The 17,173-nt window shown below is 38.9% G+C and overlaps 1 protein-coding gene across 6 annotated transcripts in view; it reads left to right on the top strand.

Moving 5' to 3' along the window:
- Positions 1 to 17,173, top strand: part of kirrel3b (kirre like nephrin family adhesion molecule 3b) — a 164,667-nt gene that overhangs the window by 106,504 nt on the left and 40,990 nt on the right. For all 6 annotated transcript variants that reach the window (XM_006804632.3, XM_035913835.2, XM_006804633.3 and 3 more), the window contains exons 5-6: positions 6,780 to 6,937; positions 13,705 to 13,855. In XM_006804632.3, coding sequence (XP_006804695.2) covers positions 6,780 to 6,937; positions 13,705 to 13,855 — 309 coding nt within the window. The remainder of the gene's footprint in view (positions 1 to 6,779; positions 6,938 to 13,704; positions 13,856 to 17,173) is intronic.

The following is a 17,173-nucleotide window of genomic DNA, read 5'->3' as shown; positions in this document are numbered from 1 at the left end:
TTAATGTGCATTTTAGCTTCAAGTGCTGCCTTTGAAGTATGTTTCAGTAAGTCCAAGGGCAAGTAAAAGCTTATATAGAAGACCTGTATTTTCTGTATTAGTTGCACGTGATCTTTCTTTTATTAAGATTTTGATTCTTCATTAAAGGTTAAAGTTACAGTCACCGAAGTCAGCCATATCAGTATCCTTTTTACCGGATACTGCTGTTTGAGCCACATTTTGAGGAACCCTTATTAAATTCTTTGCAGATTTCCTTGTAAGTAACCAATTTGTCTTTTACAAAAGGTAATTTAAGCCTAGCCAAGCATCTCAGTAGTATAATGAGAGATAAGGTGTCCTAAACGGCAGCCATTCTGGGAGAAAACTTGACTGTAACATTCACATTACACTGCCTTTTCCTGCAACATGAGATGGGACAATAACTACATCTATGGTATCAGAGGCAGTGAGCAGGTGTGCGATCATGGCAGACAGGCTGTATGTAGGATGTTTGGTTTTTTGCTGGGGTTTTTTTTTTTCCTTCTCAGCATTTGAACAGAAGGAGAAGAAATGACATGAATTCATGTGCCACGAAACAACAGTACCAACTGTGTACAGGTGCTGAGCTAATTTGAATGCATCGCACTACCCAGCGAGTCAGTTTTCTTCAGTTGACTGTAATTCTTGTCAGCAAACTAATGATTGGCTTAAGAAAATATAACAACAAGGGCTGATAACTGCCAGAAATTTTGAATGAAAAGTTTTTACTTTTAACTGTGAGTTGGATTTTGACCTTGCCTAACACCCCCCCCCCACACACACACACACACACACACACACATACACACCACACTCCTTAAATTCAAACATACATACATAATACACACGTAATTATAGAGCACAACTCAGCTGGGTGGTGAGAAGCAATGTCAGCACCCTCCCAATCTGTGGAGAGCAGCTTAGGGCTGCACATGGCTGCGCTGTGACGGAGCAAGCAGTGCACATCTCTGACAGCTCTGGCATCTACCCACTCCTCATCTCATCTTCATCCTTCCTTCCCTCCATTTTATTTGGCAGTGTTCGCAGAGATCATGATGCCGACTCGTGCTGTGTTTCTACACTGTACATATTCAAATTTAGCAAAAATTAGTCAGTTTGCACCTTTTGATCATCTCTCCTTACTGTCCCATTGGCGTCCAGCTGCTTTCTTCCTCTTCCTCTCTCATTACTCTCTTTACTCTTCTTTGTCTTTTCTAGCAACTTATTATTTCATATTTCCACCACGGCGCCATGGATTTTCTACAAATCAGTGCTGTGCTGTTGTTTTTGCAACTGCAATCTGCCATTTTGTCTGTTTCACTTATTTTCCTTTTCATTTCATTTTTATTCACTCTTACTTGTTCTCCTGTCTCATGCATGTGCACAGTCATGGCTGAAGATCTTCTGCTTCCAAACAGATGTACTATGACAGCACTTGAAGAGGGCCGGTGATTTGGGCCAGTGAGCCACACATGTCTCTTGTATCCACCCTGCGCTGGGTGGATACCTTCTACTCTTCTGTTTTTCCTGATCTGTCTATCACAAACTCTGCAAGCTGTCGCGGCAGGGTGACAGGCAGCCCGTGCAAGTATTCTTCTGGAATAGACAGGAAAGTCAGGAATCACATTGATGTTCAGGACACGTCCGCTGAAGCGCAGCTAACACGTTGCCAGCCTTCCCCTCCCCTACATCGTCCAGCCACCTTATGTGGAGCTCTCTCATTCATTTGCCTCCAAATTGCTTTTCCTCCTTGCTCGCACTCCTGGAAAGCTGGGGTGCTCACAAGATTTCACTGCTTTGGAGGACTTCTCCCAGTGCTGGTTTCCTAAAAACTCAGCAGGATCACCACGAGCTAACTCTAGTGCATGCTATCACATAAATTCAAGCTTTATGTCCAGTGTTTGGATAATTCATATGTATCATGAGACAAAAGGCAGCTTTATGATCCGATGGGTTTATTCAAGCCCCTGTTGGAGCTGACAGACTTACTGCTTTTCACTGTTAATTACACATCAATATGCTGTGGTCTAATTGATTATACACTACCAGTAAATGATCTCACTGAATTCTATGTTTTTCTGACATCGCTGTCTGTTTTCACTCACTCTGATAGAAGGTAGGGCATGTAGTCAGACATTTATAGCGATGCGAAGCACATAAACGAATCCTGAGACTTATGAAGCATCAGATGAGGTAAATGAATGTGAGTTTTGACAGAGCAATTTGGATTTATCCCAGAAATAAATAAAAGGCTCCTTAGAACCCACTATGACATTTATGATCTGAAGCCACCGGATCAAAACACACACTCAAATCAGGCCCAAAGAAAGCTTTCAAATGATGAAAGTAATGAACTGGCTGTATCTTACAGTTAGTCTTTACCTAAATCTTGAGCTGCAGCCACTGCCAATGCTGCATGTTTGATTAATACATGCGTAAAACAAACCGCTTTGTGGCAATTCAGCAATCAGTCGTCTGCTTATTTGTATTAAACGTGTAATCACCGAAATACCTGCAAAAGTTGATGTCCGTGTGAATTCACGCCAGCAAATTTGCACAGACGGATGCAAATTTGAGAAAGCCTTGAAAGGGATTAAATTATTATCCGAGAGAAAAAAAAAACGGACAGAGTGGAGCAGAGTTTGCAATGAGTCAGCCCTGTAATTAAAGAGGAGTGATCAATCTGTACCACTGACCACACTTATGCCAAGTCCATCGAATGGCTGCAGTAAAGAGCTAATTTAGAACCATTAGGGACTGCCGAGTTTGCAAACAGCCCAGTAATGATGATGGCTGATTCAAGTTCAAGGTTTGGCCTCTGTATAACTGTCAGACCTGGCAGTCATAAGGCGATATCAGTGAAAGATCTTAGATGAAGAGAAAGATCTATTTTAATCATATTTTTTGGTCATTTATATATTCAATGAATGCTAGGTTATTGGTCAGATGTTCCCAATTCCTCTGCGCCAAGTTTAACTGCATTTCTGTTTTGAATAGAACATTCTCCGTGCTCCTTTAGTGGCGATGATCACAAGTTGTGGCTTTTTTTTTTATTAACACAACCAAGAATTTCAGCCCAGGCTGTCACAAACTGTCTCCATATTGACACACTCTGCATAAGACCTCAAACACTTTGAAGGACAGAAAGATACAAAGGTATGCTGGATGGAGGCAGCCAGGCATGTCCGTCATCTCCTTGTTATATTCCCCATTTACCCTTTGTGTTTTCCTGGCAAGCATCCCTCCAGAGAGACATGACCTAAAACCGTACCCAGTGCTGTTTTCGCTGCGACTCCCTCTTCCATGTAACGGCACTATGCATGAAACTCCTCTTGCACGGTCCACTTTGCACCTCTCAGAGGAATACGTAAAGCTGAATAATAAACAACTGGGACTATAAAAAGGTCAAAAGGGTCCATACAGTTATTTACTAAAACAACCTGGGAGAGTATAACAACACTCATTACTAGAATCACCCTATGACCCTGGCTGAGCTACCTATTTACAGAAAACTGATTTGTTAGAACGTATGCAAGAGAGGAAAGTTTCCTTGAACATTACGCAAAAGACCTTTTATGTGAGACTTCAGTCAGTTTAAGCTTTATATCACCTTACATGAATGTGTGCTATTCAAGCCCGAGTCCATCACTTCCAAGAAAGTCCAGGTAATGACTTGATCACAGCTTTATGCGAAAACGGAGATATGTAAATCACTGGGAAAAAAGAACTACATAAACATTTCTAAAGGAGCCAAGAGTAATGGAACAGCACATGTTCACAACAAGGAAAACTCTGAATAGGTGTGCTAAGAGAAACATACCACAACTTCAACTAGGCCTTGGTAGCATGTTTTAAACAAACAGCAAAGTCTCTCTGATCGAACTGAAGGAAAGAGGGGCTTTCCTTCATGGGCTCGCTGAGGGAAAATTTTTGTGAAATTAAAAAATGTTTTGACCTGAAGTTTAGGAAAGGTTTGAATGGTGCAACGATACAATAGCTGAAAACACAAAAATAAGCCAGCAACAGAATGATTGAATGAGAAGAGAGCCCATGACCAAGTGAGCGGTTTGACCTCAATATAGCCGATTGTTGTGCCATGATTCAAAACATTTAAAAAAAAAAAAAAATTAAGTCAAGGTATCCCTGATATAATCTTGAACTGGGACTATTTTGTATGGGAGAGTGGACCAAAATTTTCCCTATCATTTTTAAATCCATTAGCAGCTAACATCCTGTCCTGATCGAGGTTGTTACTGCTGCTGTTGTGACGATTAGCGAAAGAATCTTGGCAATTCCTAATAGCTCTTATATCCCCCCCTCCATATAAAACCTTCTTGCTTGTCATTTAATTAATGTTTCAGTCATATGTGCAAAGGAACTCTGCCAGCAAACCAGTAGGTTTGTATTTTTGCAATCAACAGTCAAAGTGTCATTACTGAGCCTCACTTTTTTTTAATTTATTGACAGATGGCAGAGCTTTCTGGAATAGTCCAGGCTCATAATGCTGCCTTTTTTTCAGTCTCTTATTCTCTCTCGCATTTGCATGCCATGCTGAATCTCTATTCTTAGCAAAAGAATAACATGAAGTGATCTTTTTGACCTTGCTCCAATTGCTGATAAAGAACCAGGTGGTGACCACATTCTCACAAAGATTCTTTCTTACTTGCCTAGATCAGCACACTGTCTTGTCTTATCTGCTTGTGCTGACCTGAGATTCCTCTACCTCTCCCAACCCTCCGCATATTAATGAAGTACAGATGAAAGGGAGCCAGCCAGAATTAACACTGCCTTTCACACTCAAGTACATAATAGGAATCAGTGAGTCTGAACTGTCTTTGAAATAGCAGTTTTCCTGGTCTGATTGGTCAGAGTTAGGTCTAGCCAGAGTACAGACGTCATTGTTCCCACGCTGGTCTGAATAAGCCTTTATTTACTCAAAAAAAGTGGTAGTGATGGTTATGCTTGCAGATTATTTGATTAATAAAGATTTTTCCCATTTCCATGTTTTAATCAATAATGTTATGTAATACAATGATATTAGCCACAGTAGCATAAATCTACCCTTACACTAATCAACCACAGCATGAAGACCAAGATCTGCACGTCTTTGTCACAGGAGTGCTGTGTTACCCTTATGACCAGGCTCTATATGTGTGTTCAAACTACAAAGATATGTGACCATTTTACCAATACAACAGCTTAAAATGCAGCAAACACAGCTTGAAGAAGTTTTTGTCAACATAGGAATTGGTCTTTGTTTAGTGCAATTTAAAACTCTAAAACTGCATCTGCTCAGTGAATACATGTTTCCAAGCCACAGTACAAGACGAGCGCCGCCTCTTCTTGTTCGATTATTTCCTGCTGTATCTAAAAGGGATCTGCAGACAAAAATCCCAAAATAGTCACCTTATTATTGTGCGCAGTATATTTCTGATAAACAGTATTTACCACTAACCTCAATGAGAACCTGTTTCCTGTAACTGCTTCAAAATGAACAACTGAATACTGAATGTAGTAAGCTCAGTCGGAAGGGTTTGTTTTGCATTATGTCTAATTTAATAGAGTGTTGAGTGGGAAACAAAAGTGAGTCTAAAATGCGGCGCTGGAAATAAACAGAAATATATGCAGGGAATACAATGTTCTTCTCACTGTAAATGCAGCTATCTGGGTCTGAGATTTAACTAGCGGTGTTGTTAAAAACACATTTAGCAACGTTGAACTAAAACTAAGTTAAGTTATAACATTTTTTTTCAGTTATTTAAAGAGTGAGCAACAGAGCAGCATAGCTGAGTGCACGCCATCCAGACCTAATGTTGCCATTAAAGAGTGCTTTTATACATATTGTCATTCAATGTCCAGAAAGAACCCAAATTGCATTTTCTCTGGTTTCATTCTTCTCACATCTGTTTGACAGCATAAATCTAACCCATAACAACCTTTCTTCCAATCATGATGCTATTGCACGGGAATATGGCAGCTGCCTGCAGCCTTTGATTTCATCTTGCCCCAGATCTGCATTGTAATGAGCACTCAGGTCAATCAATAATTCACTGCAGTTTCACTTATAAAAAAAGAGTGAGAAAACAGATCAGCTCATGGGTAAAATGGGAATATGACTTTGATCAGTGTTTTAGAGACACATGCAACACTGTAGCACTGCTTTTGTCCTTCTGCTGTATTTGTCAACACAGTAAGAAATAAAGGGAGGAAATGTACATCTGTGTGTCTGAATTACGTTTAATGCTGACACATATGTGCTGAGTCTGCAATGAGTGATGATAGAGTTTATTGTTGTTTAGAGAGTCATGCTGGGACTTCAGTCTGCAAAGCTTTCCTTGCTTTGAAACCACACCATTCACTGAGTTTTCCATTAGGTGTGTGGTAAATACATTTTTCTCTGCAGTCATTGCCTTTAATGAACACCTAACACTAGTTGCAGGTTTTGTTTTCTGAAGAAACCTAATTTGATACAATGAACTAGCATTTTGTCCCCTGTTGGCATCATAAGTGCACCCATTAAAAGGAAACTAACTCTGATATATAGTTAGGGTTTTGCTGTGAATTCGTAGAAGGCATTACTTTTCTGCAGTTTTGTGTTATTTGGGTCATTGGAACTTTTTGGATCACAATGCTATATGGGTGTCAATATGCCCAACTTTGCTATCAGCATAAATATATCACACATTAAACAATAGCTTGATCTCACGTCTGCACATTTTACCAACGGCCTGTCTTTCTTTGCCTCTGTCTCTGATCAATAGTTCCTCCAGAAGACCCAGTCATCAGCGGAGGGCCAGTTGTAAGCCTAAGGGCCGGTGACCCACTCAATCTGACCTGCCATGCTGACAATGCCAAACCTGCGGCCTCAATTATCTGGATCCGCAATGGAGAGGTCCTTAATGGGGCCATGTACTCCAAGGTAAGCATAGAGGTGTGTGTCATTCCAGGTATGCAGACCAGCTGGAAAAGGGCTGTTGATGACGTGATGACACAAGAGTGGAATTTTTATATATATATATATATATATATTACTTGATTTGCTATTATTTTTTACTATTATTAACATTTTCTTTCCCTAAATTATACTCTACTCCAATTTTACCCTTCCGCCGAGTGACCGATGGATGGATTGCTTTTAAAAATGCAGTCCCTTGAAAATTCCAATTGCGTTTGAATTACTAAAATACGGCTTTTTTTCCTTTCTTTTTTTTCCCTCCAGTATCCAAAGCAACTCAAATAGTGGTGAGATCACAGAGCTATCCATGGCTTTGCGTTTGTCTTCAGTGTTTAGATCTTTTCCTTCAGTGGCATTTATCCCACCACCCTAAAAAACTCGACGATGTCCCTTTCGCTGCTGGAATCTGTCTGAACCTTTTCATGCCACAGTATGAGTCTCAATGACAGATCTCGCTTTTGATGCTGCGGTACACAACAGTGCCCATTCACACCAGCTCAATGTTTGGATCACCTGATCCCCATAGACTCTTGACTGACATTAGCCCTTAAGGCTAATCGTCCATTCAGCACTGTCATGTTCTATTTCTATTTAAACAAAGGACATAAAGAGACTCGGCACTTTAGAGCACTAACACCTCCCCCGCCTTCCCTCGCTCCCTGTACTGCCTCATCCCATTATCGGCTTTTTTCAAAGAGCATATAAATGCCATTGATTGGACTGTGGTACAGCACCAGGCCGTTTTGAATAAAGTGATTGCTGGAGGTGCCGTTTGCTAATACTGGGCGGGGAGTGCGCTTCCTGCCTTCACTTCCTCTCAGAGCGAAGGCAGATATGGGGACATTCTGTGCTGGTTGCTGATGGATGCTCACATGTCTGTGTTAAGGCGAATGATGTGTGTCTCTCCTCTTTTATCTCTATTGCCTAACATTATGAAGTGAGGTTGGGGGGGTCAATTAAAAGAACATGACTCGTTTGTGGATCCAAAGAGCAGTGTGGGAGACTACATCATCGTCATCCGATCTGATGGTCTTCTCATTTCCCACAGATGTAGAGGACTAATGTGAGCAGATGTGGTGGAGGATTCACAGAAATAGCTTTCCTGATGATGTCAAAAGTAATGATGGTTCTGACCCGAAGATAATTTTCCACTAAAGGCCTCAAAACCTCATTTCCACGAGCTCTTAGCAAACTATTTACTGGACCAGTGGTTAAAGAGAAAATGTATGATTAACGCCATCGCTTGGCAAAAAATGCATGTCAGTTCTCACATGGAAGAGAGCAACTGAAATGATGCATTGCTTATCATTAGTGAGGGTAGCTTTCAGCAAATATAAACTGTGGTGTATTACGGAGGAGGCACCCCAAATAATTAGAGAGAAAAGTAAGGTGAGTGGTTCAAATGTCAAGACTTGCTTGGGCTTGAGTAAATTATTGAACAATGCTCAATTCTCAGCTCCCATCTGCTCCAGTGGAGCTGCTCAGCAGAAAACTGCAAAGGGCTGTTTGTAACACGCAGCCTCAAGGTCTGAGCTGTGCTTAGGAGGTGTGCAAATTTGCTCCATGATACATTTGTGTTGGAATGGTGCAACAAATCTTTTGAAGAACATGATGCACTTCCTTACCATAAAGTCATTCTTCACTATGTGCTTTGGTAGCAACCTGAGAGTGGGAGATAGAGGATTATCTCAGTGGTAGAAGGGGGAAAAATAACTAAAAAAAGGAAGGAATTATATTTTTATGAGCCATTCTTGTTCTGGCGCATTGAACACCATTTTGTATACAGTCTCTGCTTTGTCACCTTTTAATGCCAGGTAAAGGTGCTAAAGGTCATATGAAGTTGATAATATCAGTGTTAGCAGGGTTAGGGTTAGTTTTTGTCTGTTTTTTTTTCAACCCTCAGAAATATTTAACACAGCTGCTTTTTTTACTGTCCCTTTATTCCATTATGAGTTTTTTTTTCTCATGAAGCCATGGGAGGTTTGTGTAATTAGAGCCCTTTATTGTATTTTAATCATCACACTCACTGCATAATGGGAAGGGAAATACTTACAAATAAAGTAACTAATTAAAATTTGGTTGAGCATTATTGTGTCGCATTTGTTTTTGTTTTGAGACAGGTGGAATGATGTAAGTCAAAGGGCTCCTTAGTTTCAACTGCACACGTAATCACTGGTTCCATTTTAAAAAGATCTCAAAAGATTTTGACTATCCAATTAACCTCATTTATTAAACATTAAAAGTAAAGGTGAAATATAGATCATTTCAATTAATTGCATTCAACAGCTTTTGAAAACAATGAGTTGAGTTAAGTAAAAGAAACCTGCTTAACCTCAGTTACCATGTGAAAAAACAAAATAAATAAAAGTATATATTTCATATCGTGCCAAGTTGTGTGCAATTAACTCCAGAGAAGAGGAACATTTTGTGGTGTAGATTAAAAATGGAAAACTGTTTGAATGTAAATAATTTGATCAGGTCAAAGTAATTTTGGAAGAATTATTAGAAAAATAACAATTATATATATTTTTTACACGGTACATTTACCAGCATCACTCGGTATGCCTTCAAAGTTTAATTAGGTCATCTTAATGTCAAAAAATGTAATTTAATTTTTCTTATGATTTTCCAGATTTTCCAGTTTTAATTAAGTTTATGTTGGTGTTGACAAGTAGCAAATTGCATGTAAATTGTCTTATTAAGAAAAATTATATATAAATGTATATCTATATACAGTACTATGCAAAGGTTTCGAGACTTCCTTCATTCTCTTATACTTTGCTAGGAAAATGGGTAAAAGATTAAATAATTGATTGAAAAACAAACAAATATACATGGAAATATAGTTTATAAGGCAAAAACAGAGTTTGTACAAAGCTCGAGTTTAAAAGTCAATATTTGGTATGATCACCTTTATTCTTCAACACAGCCTGAACTCTCTTAAGCAATTTATGTAAGTAGTCTTCGGGATACTTTGTAACTTTGGATGTTGGCTGCCTTTTGTCCTGTGCTATGTCTGTTCTGTTCACTGATGATCTCACTGTTTCAGTAATTTTGAGATCCGGGCTGTGGGAAGGTCAATCCATAATTGATAGTTTTCTGTTGTGTGTTTTTCTATTAACTTGTACTGTTGCTCAGTTTTTTTTCCCTTTTCTTATGTACATAGCTTTTAGATAGAGTTTAGTTTTATCTTAGGCCGGTTGCATCTGCTTTTGTCTTCAACTTTCTTCCAATTTCCTCAATTTTTTTGAGGACACACTGCACACCATACGGAGCTATACCAAGGTTTTAACTAATAGCTCCTTGCTGATACAAAAATACTATTTTGTGCCTTTCATACTGTGTTATCTTTGAGATTTTTAGATCGGACTAAAGAAATGGGAACAAATTCTATGTTTTTATGACATGCACATACTATTTAAAATTGGTTCTTTGCTAAGTTTCATATCTAGACACAACACTGGTTAATTCCTTGAGTACAGAGGAAGAAAAAGCAATTTATGCTTGAATGATTCATTTATTATTAACAAACAAGCAAAGGTCTGAAAATGGTCAGGCACAAGAACTGGACTGAAAATGAGTGGAAAAAGTAGCCAATGTCCAAAGAGAAACTGTGAAAGACCGTCAGAATGTCTGGAGAACTATTGCTCATAACTTCATTAAAAAAATTAGAGGTGGCTATAAACCTTTGCACTTAAATTAACTGTATATTAAATGACATTAAATGACAAAAACATTTTGCTTTTGGCTACATGTATTACAATTTGAGAAAAATACAAATAGAAGAGAGCTTCAGAGTAATCACAGTATTTCGGACTAACAGTAGATGAACTTTTCTGGTATGTATGTCAAGTTTTATTTAATAAATTATTAATTAGGTTCATGTATTTTAATGACTAGTTAACTAAATGGGTATTCTTTTTGAAACCACTCACTAAAGAAAAGCTCATAGTTCATTCTTTCTCTTTCTCTCCATTACCCATTTCTTTTTTACATGCAGCCACTTAGGGGAAGATTAGCTTCCAGAATTTTTTATGCTTTATGCTGAGGTGATCTGTCTTCAGTATGGACTGTTACTTTCTTTCCTAGATACATTTGGCTGCTCAGAGTTATGTTTCACTTGGGATATGCATTACTTATAACACTCGTGATTTTGACATGTGTCTGAATTCATTCTAAGTCAGGGTTCTCCCTTGTTATCAATACTGTTTCTGAATAATTTGGTCGACGCACTCTATCCAGACCTTAAAACCTGGTCTCAGTACTGGGGTTGTGCTATTCTATGTTAATGAAGCACCGTAAACCACTGGCATATGATTTTCTTTTATTTGTTTGTTAGTTTGGATTTTTTACTTCTCCATCAAACAAACATGCTCAGAGCTGCAATCATCAGTCTCTATGGATATAAACTTAACACCTCTAGCTGAGCTGTTATTGGACATCGTTCAGTTCTCAGGCAACCTATTTGAGTAGATTTCTTTTGTTTGCTTGCATGCTTGTTTTCCAAACCGGTCTGCTTCTGAGAAGTCACTTTCATGTTAGGTTAAAGCTTTGATTGGCAGTCACAGCTTTATATTTAGCTTTTATGTAGGTATTGCTATATTAGCTGGCAAGGGGCCTATCTAGCTGTGATGCTGTTTTTGTGAGAAAGAAGGCTGTCTGTCTCTTAAATGAAAGCCATAGAAAGCACGGTATACCCCTACTTAAGCCAGACCAAATTAGTCTACAAAGCAAGGAAATATTAGACCCCAGTAAAATGAGAGAAAAAAAGACATACTAAGATGCCCATCTTGAAACTCCAGCTAACATTTATTAATAACCAATTTTCACCTTTTTTGTAACCCTCTGGAGGTCAGAAATGACCTAGTACCTAGTAACTATAGCTTAAAAAAAGCATTCATTCCCTCTCAGTCCGGTTATTTTGTCATTCATCTCCTGCCATGGTAAAAATATTCTTCACATGGCTTTAGGAGATGAATATAAAAATTTATCAAATTATAATGTGGCATGGTGTTGAATTCAATGCTGCAGCCAGCTAACCCCTTTTCTAAGATTAATGACTTCAGACAGGTCCAAAGCGACGAGGGAAACAATCCTGATTGTGTCAGAAAGGATATTACATTGACATATCCCGCGTCTGACAGCCAATGTGTTCTGCTTTAGAAGTGACTCATGCACAGTTATGAATTTCATCACATGGTTCTTCACATACAAATGGGCTTCCCACAAGTATGCAAGAGATCTAATATCCCATTACAAGAGAATACTTTTTTTTCCCGCATCAGTAATACAGAGTTTCTAATCTCAAGCGCGTTTAGTAGATACTGTTCCCTGACGTATTTTAATTTGATCAGACTCTTTTCCTGGAAATGCCTAGCCATGAGGTTTTACAACTTCCATGACATTTTAATCATGCTATTTACAATATAGTACGCTTAAGTGAGAAAGACAGCATAAATGTAGATAATTAAAATGTTCACATTAAGTGCAGAGATGAATGGATAATTACCACTGGTTTGTACTTTGGCAATGAATCTCAGTTTGACTCAGGACTATTATTAATGGGTACTGGTAATGGTAGATGGAATCTATATGTTGCATTTTAGTACAGAGTACTAAAAACTTGCAAAGTTGTAGTTATGTCATTTAAACAGCATACCTTATAAATCTAAATATCATCTCAACAGCCTGCAGTAGTTAACTAATGGCTGAGTAGATATAGGATCTGATCATCAGTATTTTTCTTATTGAATGGTTGGCTACAAAATTATACAAAGTTAAGGGCAAGTACTGGATGTATTTTTGGGAGGTAAAACCAAAGTTTCCAGTGCAGTAAAGCAAGTCAACTGAGCTTCTTCTGGTCAACGTAGGAGTAAAATATTTTGGGCTTCTTCAATAGGAAGGTCTTTTTTGTGTCTTCAAGAAATGCAGAGCAACAGTGAGCCTGCTTTAAAAAGATGGCAGGGAAATGCATCCTGACTTTGTGGTTGACCACACTGTGCCCTGTTGCCCAAGCAATTTGTTCTAGTCAGTGACTTTGTTCTGTCCCGCACTGGTTAACATAGACTCCCAGAGCCCTCCCCTGAGCGTTTGAGGGAGCGTGAGAGCTACTGAGCGCTACCAACTGATTCCAGATGGCTTCCACAATGTAGGGCTCAGAGGATGAGCGCTGAAAAGAAGATTGATTTCCTTTGTGGAGTATGACAAGCCATGCACTAGAGCGCAGCTCTCCAGACACACAAAAGCAAACTCAAGAAATATATTTCTACTTTTTTTTTTTTATATCAATCTGCTTTGCAGTAAAACTACAGGCTACAGTGTTCTGAGGGTTTGTCTCTGGATCCCCAAGGGAGTAGATTTGTGTATACATAAATTTTCTGCCTTTTTGCAACAATTTTATACCTTTTCCATCAAAGCTTATCCAGCAAAGCGTTTCTTCCGCCTCTTTTCTCTGTTTGTGCGTCACTTAAACAATTTATAATCCCAGCTTGAATTGGGACTATTGAAGATACAATCCAATATCCCTCGGATTCTGCAGCATTTGGAGTTCAGTACTCTGCTCAGCATAAAAATAGCTCAGGTTCTATTTATTGATTATGATAAAGCCAATCCAAGGTCCCACTATGGTAATCCATTAGAACAACAAAACAAACTTGGCATAGATTTAGAGGCTTAAGCATTCATCCACAGAACTGCCTTAACTTTGCTCTGTATTTCTTCCCTCTTTGCAGACCTTGCTCCGGGATGGCAAGAGGGAAAGCACCGTAAGCACACTCTACCTATCGCCTTCCAACATTGAGACAGGTCAGCAGATCATCTGTAAAGCCTCCAACAAGGCAGTCCCCAACGGCAAGGAGACCAGTGTCACAATTGACATTCAGCGTAAGCATACCACTTCTTCTTCTCTCTGTTATTCTGATCTGTGAAGACCTTTTTTGTGAAAAATATCGGTGGGCAAAGGGTCAGCTTAAAACTTGCATTTCTAAAAATATGAGGCATTTCTCACATGTAGAGTCAAGACACTGTCAAATACCTACGTGGCTAACAGTGTGAAAATCAAGCATTCATTTTTGGCTCTGGTGAATATTTATAATTGGTTTCCATTTTTACTTACATATAGTAATCCAGCGTATGGATTGATGCTGTATTACTGTTTTTCTTTTTTTTTCCATTTGTTTGTTCTGATGCAACAGGCGGCGTCTATCTAAAATGAATGGAGCCTCCTTTTTTTGGTCCATCTACCTACCTGCTGTGGCACTGCCTGTTATGGTACTGTGCGAACTGTATCCACCTCTTTTATTTCCATGCTCATGCCATCAATCTTTTTGATGAGAACATCTACAGTTCCCCTCTAAAATAGGCAAAGTAAGCCCAGCGTGTAAAACACATTCAGCCTCAATTGTCAGGGAATCTTTTTTCGATCAAGAAGCATTCACAGTAAGAGAAGGGCTCTGAACAAAGGGATTTTGCATCACTCACAACCCCTTCAACACCATTAAGTATGACTAATAAAGCAGAAAATGCTATTTAGAGAGCCATTATGACTGACGGCTCCATTCTTTTCATTATGCACACCACAAGAGGCAAGCATGGCAAGAGCGGGCACGACACGATCAGGCCAACTCAGGCGTGGGGGTAAAAAATGATTAACAATTGTTAGTGTTTGCAACTCTTTCAGTTTGCCTTCTTCATTTTTGTCATGCAGTCAGAGAGGGAAGTCATCCCACATGTAAACTGATTTGTCACCATGTATAATGATGCGTCTGTGATAAATGCTTGCCATCATAGCATCATCCTCGCTTCTGAATGTATGATTTAACCCTGAAAAATGAGTGGAGCAGGTTTCTAATTAGCATTCCAAAATGTGCTCTTTACACAATTAAAGCTCCTGAAAACATTTTTCACAGTGTGAGATCAAACCAAGCGACAGCAGAGACTAATTGTCAAGATTCAAATTGTCTCCCACAAGGCTTAGGCTCTTGTCTCCCTCGTTCTCACCTCCCCCGCCCTCTCCCAGATTTGACAGGTAATGTTCAGCACAGTTCAGCAGAACCTACAGTTTGTGCTGAGATCCGCTTCTAAATTAAGTTGCCTCTGAAATAAAACTTGCTTCAGCTGAACTTTGATTCATTTGTTCTCGATATCAATCTGTTTAATTTCGGTGCAGCTTTATTTGGTTGCAAGGGTTCTGGCTTAGCAACAACATCTGTAACACAAGTGCAAAAAGATTATGCTTTATATGACTATTCACCAAACATGCTATAAATCTAACGTCTTCAGAAAAGTGTTAAAGATAGGAACGGAACATTATAAGGCGGTGCCTTCACACTAAAGTTCTTTCCTTATACAAGAGGAAATAAACACAAGCTGTGCTCTAATTCAAGTGCTTGATCTTCCTCAAAGCCTAGTCCATAAAGGACAAGTTAATTACCAAGACACTGTCCTCACATGACAAAGTTTCAACAGCAGGAACTGCCAACATCCAGGATGATAAACATTAATTAGCATCATACAAGTGCAGTGGTTGTTTTTATCAGTAACTCATAACCACCTTAGCTGGGTCGATGACTTGACTGTATGATAATTCCTCTATTCCTTTTAATTGTCTCTCGACCTCATGAGTTTCTACTCAGAAACTGCACACATTTGCTCGCTCTCTCTTGCACAGACACACAAATACACCTTCAGCAGTGTATGTGCAGACACGGTAGCGCTATCTTTTGTTACTTTGTTTCTTGAGGGCAAAAAGTCTGCTGGAATGTCATAATGCAGAAAATTGCAGAGGACTTTACTAGTTATGTTCTCCATATGGGTTTCTCGGACACATTTTGCGGGGATTTTAAAATGGATCTGGGATTTGTCTCTTTGTTATTGCTTTGCTGTTTTGTGTAGAAGTACATACTTTGCAGGGAGTCCACACCACAAATGAGCAAATAGCAGTTTGTAGTGGGAAGAAAGGTACAGTCGGGCGATGGGTTACACAGGAAAGACTGAAACGTCTGCCTTCAGTAAGTGTATAGGACTGCTGTACATCGCATCGCATGAAACAAAGCGCAGTGTAGTGGCAGCAAATAAGGAAAAAGTGACAAACAAGAAAGCAAACACCCGATCCTGAACAAATCTTATGTTTTAGATGTAACCAAATATCCCATGACCCTGATACCTGAACACAGCAGCTATAGAGATATACGATGATCCTTTTGTATTTGCATGCATGCTTTTTATTTTTATTTTGTTATACTAACAATAGTAACTTGGTTTAATGAATCATAATGATGATATGTTCAAACAAGAGAGCATGTTACTTCTTATTCGGAGCAAGAGTGATATTAGAAGGCGGTAATATTTTTTTAGTGAGACTTTTCTCACAGAAGCTGAAAGCCATCACCCTACCTATCAAGGCAAGGGTTCCTTCAGGAGCTTCCTGTCACCTTATGAGTTATATGTAACTCTCTGCAGTTTCTGCTTTACAGTTGTTCTTGGGTGTTCTATTTTAGAGGAAAAACCAGGCATGCGTAAGAATGTAACAATACATGTTCATAATTGTTTCAGAGTTAAGTGTTTGTAGAAAAAACGCAAGGCAGACACTGATGATTCAGTACTGCACCTCTTTAAGCTGAGTATGATCAAGTGTTGCTGCATTTCCTTTGACTTCAATAACATTGAACTGTATCTGGATTCTACTTTTAAACCAGGGTCATGTGAATGTCACTCAAAATGTAAATAATTAAGCCTATGTGATGTTCTTAAATAATATAAAATGACAATTATTTTTTTGAACTCTGATTACATTGTTACCGTTATGCTTTTTTGTACTGATATGCTGTCACTGTTGCTGTATTTTTTTTAGGTCCTTTGAGAAATTTGTGTCCAGCATTCGCCCTCTTGAAATTGCTGTGGTTGGGCCGTGTGGAGAGTTAAAGAAGCAGAATAGCAAATTAAGCTACCGATGTGAAGCTCATAACATTTTATTTTCACATAGCATAGTAAGCATTAAGCCTTTGAGTATTAGCACATAAGCTGCTGTTTGTTAAGATGGCCATGACTGCAATGCTAATGTTCTTAGAAAGACAATACAAGTTTTCATTAGCTGGTAACAACTATCTAATGGACTAATATTTGCTGCATATTATGAGAACTTACATTGAGGAGGGGTTGCATGTAAACTCCAGAGCCCCCCTAGTTCATGCCCAGGACCCT

The sequence above is a fragment of the Neolamprologus brichardi genome, chromosome 14, assembly GCF_056152115.1.
Source record: "Neolamprologus brichardi isolate AB-2024 chromosome 14, ASM5615211v1, whole genome shotgun sequence".
In the NCBI taxonomy this organism is placed as follows: Eukaryota; Metazoa; Chordata; class Actinopteri; order Cichliformes; family Cichlidae; genus Neolamprologus; species Neolamprologus brichardi.
Note: the sequence above shows the minus strand (reverse complement) of the source record. Positions and strands in the feature narration are given on the sequence as shown.